Source organism: Mesocricetus auratus, unplaced genomic scaffold, assembly GCF_017639785.1.
Source record: "Mesocricetus auratus isolate SY011 unplaced genomic scaffold, BCM_Maur_2.0 Super-Scaffold_100003, whole genome shotgun sequence".
Classification (NCBI taxonomy): domain Eukaryota; kingdom Metazoa; phylum Chordata; class Mammalia; order Rodentia; family Cricetidae; genus Mesocricetus; species Mesocricetus auratus.
Window position 1 is genome coordinate 72,335,395 of NW_024429188.1, and position 5,687 is coordinate 72,341,081.

A 5,687-nucleotide genomic window follows, 5' to 3' on the forward strand; every position below is an offset into this window, starting at 1 on the left:
CATTTCAGAGGAAATGGTAGAGATTCTTAGCCCGGAGGAGGGGAGGTAGAGGGAGAAGCTGCTGTCCCAGGAGTCTAGGGAAGGAAGAGTCAATTTAAAAAAGTACAAGTGGCCAGTAGCCCCAGGGGAGGATGCTGTCCTGTTTTGGTAAGTGGAGGAAGGGAAACACAACTAGAGGAAAACGGGATTAGTCGCAAAGAAGAAAGAGTAACAAGGCCTAGTATGGGGGAGGGAATGAAGGGGGGCGGGTCCTCTTCTGCCGCACTGCTGGTGGGAGGGGAAAGTGGGGATCCGAGTTGGTGGATGACGTCGCTCTCACGTGACCAAGAGCTGACGTGTGCAGAAGTCCTTCTTGTCCTGGTCGTTGTTCCCGTCTGAGTACCAGCTCCCTATTACCCTGAGGGCGGGCGGGCCTGCAGCCGAGGCAAGGAGGAGGCGGAAAAGAAATTGTCCCGGATCCCTGCAGGTCAGTGCCTGGGATATTTCATAAAGTGCGGGTGGTGGAGGGTGGAGGGCGGAGGCCGTCGCAGGTCCGGGGGCGCTGCCGTCGTCTCTCCCACTTGCCTTCCTCTTCCCAAGATATGTGTCCCGCCCGCAGCCCATTCGATGCTGCAAACAGTGAGTAGGGGGTGTTTGGGCAAGCGCTCAGAAAGCAGGAGATGGGAATCTGCTGCCAGCTGAGGCCGGCAATCCGGAAAGGGAGCTGTGGCTTGGGTGTTGGCCCCTGGTCCACCAGGACTGTGCCAGCGGGGAAAAACTGGACATGGGGTCCGGCGAAGTGGGGTGCAATGTGATGTGTCAGCTGAACCCTGAGCCGACTATTGGGCGGGAAACCTTTAAAAACCAGGCCTCCGAATTAGGAAAGAGTTTCGTTCTCTGGGGACTGGTCCGTCCACCAAGCACTCTGTAGCGGCTGTTTCCCGTCTTTCTGCCTGTGGCCGTGTCTTCCTTACCATGGCTCTGTGTCTAGTGGGTCCAAGCCTCTCCCGGGTGGACAGTCTTTCCGTAGGTTGTGGTACCACGCCAGGCAAGAAAAGAGGAAGGAAATTAACCAGATCGGTGAAGGTCGATTTGAGGGTAAGACCATCTGGGGACCCTAGTAGCCGCGGGGGTAAAAAAGGGGGAAAACCAGAAAAGGTAATCTAGGTTTGTCTAAATGTGTTTCTCACACTCCCCGAACTGTGGAGAAATGGCGTGCTCTCTCTCTCTCTCTCTCTCTCTCTCTCTCTCTCTCTCTCTCTCTCTCTCTCTCTCTCTCTCTCTCTCTCTCTCTCTCTCTCTCTCTCTGTCTGTCTGTGTGTGTGTGTGTGTATGTGAATGTGCTCACAGAGGTGGGGGCGGGGGGCGGGATGACAGCAGGAAAACCTATCAGATAGTTTGTTCATAATCCTTCTCTCTCAGCAGCACTTAGTGTCCATGTTTTCGATCTGTCATCCTGCAGGTCTGCTGTAGCAGGTGGCACCGCTTGAAGCTAAGGGAGGAACTTTCCCCGGATCAGCAGAGGTCGGTGTGGGTGTGGGGGCAGCCTGGAATGGGGGAGGGGCTAGAAATCAGACTGGGTTTGGCCAGGCTCACTTAATCCTACTTTGTTTCCTTACATCCACCTATTTCAGACTAGGGAGGGAGCTCATCCTGTGCATGTTTTGGATGGATGGCACAGTGAGGTTTAACAAAAATCTGACAACCTGAATGGTAAATTAGGAAAGCATAAAATATACAGTCCATGCAACAAGCCCTCGTTTTTTTCTGTTTCTGGTATCGCTGCAGATCAGAAAGATTGGGCGTGGCAATACCTCACAGGAAAGGAAGAAGGGGGCAAACTGCTTGCTTGCAGGAGGTTAGTGTATGGGCACTTATCCCATGGGAGTACCTCAGGAGCTGTGACAGATGAGAGCTCAGCAAAATTTGTGGATGCCGTTGACTTCATGCTTAGAGGCAAGAGTGACTGGGGGTGGGGGGAGGGGGGAGGGGGAGGAAGAGGCATGCAAGGAGAGAGGGAAATGAGGGAGGTAGACAAGGAGCTTGTAACAGATGAGAGCCCATAAAAATTGTGGATGCCGTTGGCTTTATGCTTAGAGGCAAGAGTGACTGGGGGTGGGGGAAGGGGGGAGGTATTTGGGAGAGAGGGAAATGAGGGAGATTGAGGTTTTTGTCAACAATATGTATTCCCTAGTGAGAATTCAATTACTACTTTCTGGCCCCTCTTTGCGATTGTCTGCATGGAGCAGCACAGAGAAGAGAAAGCCAAACCCTCTTTCCTTCTTCCATTTCTAGATTTGTCTCCAGAACCAGTTACACTGGCCTTGAAGTGACTGAAGAAGACCGTTCTCCACAGGCCTGCACTTAGGCCTGAAGCCCTCTTCCCCTATTTTGAGTGACTACTCTATTTCTTTGTCCCTGCTGTCGGTCAGGGACGATTGCATGGGCTACGCCAGGAAAGTAGGCTGGGTGACTGCGGGCCTGGTGATTGGGGCTGGAGCCTGCTATTGCATTTACAGATTGGCCCGAGGAAGAAAGCAGAGCAAGGAGAAAATGGCTGAGGGTGGCTCTGCTGATGTGGATGATGCTGGGGACTGTTCTGGGGCCAGGTATAATGACTGCTCTTCTGATGACGATGACAGTAATGAGAGCAAGAGTATAGTTTGGTACCCACCTTGGGCCCGGATTGGCACTGAAGCAGGAACCAGAGCTAGAGCCAGGGCCAGAGCCAGGGCTACCAGGGCTCGGAGAGCTGTCCAGAAAAGGGCTTCTCCTAATTCAGATGATACTGTTTTGTCCCCTCAAGAGTTACAGAAAGTGCTCTGTTTGGTTGAGATGTCTGAAAAGCCTTATATTCTTGAAGCAGCTTTAATTGCTCTAGGTAATAATGCTGCTTACGCGTTTAACAGAGATATTATTCGTGATTTGGGTGGTCTCCCAATTGTGGCAAAGATTCTCAATACTCGGGATCCCATTGTTAAGGAAAAGGCTTTAATTGTCCTAAATAACCTGAGTGTGAATGCTGAAAATCAGCGCAGGCTTAAGATATACATGAATCAAGTGTGTGATGACACACTCACGTCTCGATTGAACTCGTCTGTGCAGCTGGCTGGCCTCCGATTGCTTACGAATATGACTGTTACTAATGAGTATCAGCACATACTTGCTAATTCCATTTCAGACTTTTTTCGCTTATTTTCAGCAGGAAATGAAGAAACCAAACTTCAGGTTTTGAAACTCCTTTTGAATCTGGCTGAAAACCCAGCCATGACTAGAGAACTGCTCCGGGCTCAGGTGCCCCCTGCACTGGGCTCCCTCTTTAATAAGAAGGAGAACAAAGAGGTTATTCTTAAACTTGTGATTGTTCTTGAAAACATCAATGACAATTTCACATGGGAAGAAAACGAGCCTTCTCAGAATCACTTTAGTGAGGGCTCGCTTTTTTTCTTTTTAAAAGAATTTCAAGTGTGTGCTGATAAGGTTCTGGGAATGGAAAGCTACCATGACTTTCTAGTGAAAGTAAAAGTTGGGAAATTCGCAGCCAAACTGACTGAGCGAATGTTCCCCAAAAGTCAGGAATAACTTGGTGACTTTGTAGTAGAGCAGCAACACATCTTGTAAACTATTCCTTTTCTCCACCTTGTTTATACGGCAAAGGAATCCTTTCAGCTGCCAGTTTTGAATAATGAACATTGTACTGTGTCATTGAGACTGATATATTTAACCGAGTTTGTCTTCAGGTTTAAGTTGGATGAATGACTATCACTACTTGTCCTGAAAATATGTTTGTTGCTTTTCATTTCGCTGCCTAGATTGAAATATTTTTACTGTTTCCTCCGCATTAGTGATGGTGAACCAGTTCAACTGAAGTAGGCTCTTTTTTGTCATTTGCATCCATTTTATTTGTGCATCATCAATAAAGATTTATGTTAATGCTGGAAAGAAACAACAGAAGAAGAAACTATCCCATCCTTTGGTTTATAATCTAGTTGTAGAGATAAGAAACATACAAACAAACAAACAAGAACCCCAAAACCAAACCCCAAGATTATTTGGAGCATGCATTCTGTCAGATGTGTGCCTTCCGAGCATGGAGGAGGCAAAGGCTTTGGCGGCTGGCTACAGGAGTTAGCTAAAACTTTAGGGAAGACAGAGCCATTGAAAGGGAATCCTGAATGGAGTAGGGAAGTTAGTGCATTCCATGAGACCGGAGTTGAGGGTAGATGATGTGAGAAAGGCATTACTTTAGGAAATCTTATGGTAGTCAATACAGCCTTCTTAGAGTGGAGAGTGTGGAGAGTAGGGTTAAATCAGTAAAACAGTGTGAAGTCCATTGCAGAAGGCTTGTTGAATGTAGTTTTTAACTAGGAAAGAATTGGGGTCAATATAAATGTCCTCCCCACACTGTGTCATAAAGGATGGTGTAGCAAAATGGATCCTTTCTAACTCTGGTGGTGGGCATTTGGCAATACATATCATTAAGCCTTAAAATATGTAACCCTTTTGTCCTAAGGAGATAACTGAATCACTGGCCAAAGACTCTGTGCAAGGCTGTTCCTGTCAGCACTGTCTTAAGGACATTGGGAAGAACTTCGGTGCTCAACACACTGAAATGACTAACTAGATTAAAGAATGTCCATGGTGTGTGGTAAATGTACTGATGGAACTCAGTATTGCTAGGAAAAGATTTTCATCATACATTGTTAAGTGAGCAAGGGAAGTTAAAGAGCAGTATTCAGAGTATGATTACATATGGGGGGTTAAATCATGGTTACAAAAGACACTAAAATCTATGGAATTATATACACCCAGTAGTACTAAGAGTTATATTTGGATAAAAGATAATGAGTGATGCTTACTTTTTGTACTTATTATTCATCTGTGTTTTCTTATTTATAGAAAATTAATATTGATTTTTAAGAAAGGTTTGGAAAGAGAAAAGTTCAGGGAATGCAGCAGGTGATTAATTTGAACGTGTACTGAGTGGCAAATATTTAGGCCCCAAATGAGGTGGTCCGACGCTTCCACTTTAGAGTGAGAGATGATGGTGAATATAAGGCTGGCTGTGAGATCTGAAGAAGAGAATTTATGCAAAGTAGCTACACTATTCTTGCATATAGCAGCAGTTAATTAAGAAATGTGAGTACCTTTAAGTACCCAGAATAGAGTATCGATGGGTTTTTGTTACCTTTTGTTTTGCTGGGGCATTCTTCTATGTTTCAGTGTCATTTAATAAAAAAAAATAATAATAATAAAGGTTAACATTTATTAAGTGATTACTGTGTAGAGTTCTATCATTCCTGCAAGGAACCTGTGGTAATTATTTCTCAAGTGTTCCAGGAGTAAAAGTATCACCTCAGTCATGATCTCTCCTGCCTTCATGACATTTTCCTCATTGGTGTGAGGATGCTATTCTGCTTTCTATGTGACCAGGAAATAGTGCTGTCTTCTGTCTAGTTATGATTTAGGTTGTACACCAGGTTTTCACATATGTTCCCTAACGTCTGTAGTAGGACCAGGGACTGGTTGGCTTCAAGTTGTTGGATATGGTTACCTTAAGTCATTCATGTACAGGAACTCATTTGAGATGATAGGAAATGAAGTGAAAGATTTTCTTGCCCCTGTTAAGTAAGATAAAAAGGATTGTTATGATGGGGCAGGAGCAGATCTATTTCCAATAAACAGAATTTGAAGTGTTTGTGTGATAT

The 5,687-nt window shown here is 45.6% G+C and overlaps 1 protein-coding gene across 4 annotated transcripts; it reads left to right on the forward strand.

Moving 5' to 3' along the window:
- Positions 1 to 311: 311 nt before the first annotated feature.
- Positions 312 to 5,255, forward strand: Armcx3 (armadillo repeat containing X-linked 3). 4 transcript variants are annotated; one of them, XM_013115243.3, is made up of 5 exons: positions 312 to 466; positions 999 to 1,077; positions 1,442 to 1,503; positions 1,768 to 1,837; positions 2,275 to 5,255. In XM_013115243.3, the coding sequence occupies exon 5, from the start codon at positions 2,422 to 2,424 to the stop codon at positions 3,559 to 3,561; it is 1,140 nt and encodes a 379-aa protein (XP_012970697.1). In that variant the 5' UTR covers positions 312 to 466; positions 999 to 1,077; positions 1,442 to 1,503; positions 1,768 to 1,837; positions 2,275 to 2,421; the 3' UTR covers positions 3,562 to 5,255. The 4 variants fall into 4 exon arrangements, with proteins under 4 accessions (XP_012970697.1, XP_021084296.1, XP_012970700.1 ...); XM_021228637.2 differs by lacking the exon at positions 1,768 to 1,837; XM_013115246.3 differs by lacking the exon at positions 999 to 1,077 and having other exon boundaries at positions 315 to 466.
- The last annotated feature ends 432 nt before the right edge of the window (positions 5,256 to 5,687 follow it).

Coding starts and splice junctions, on each gene's coding strand:
- Armcx3 (XM_013115243.3), top strand. CDS start 2,422: ATGGGCTACGCCAGGAAAGTAGGCTGGGTGACTGCGGGCCTGGTGATT.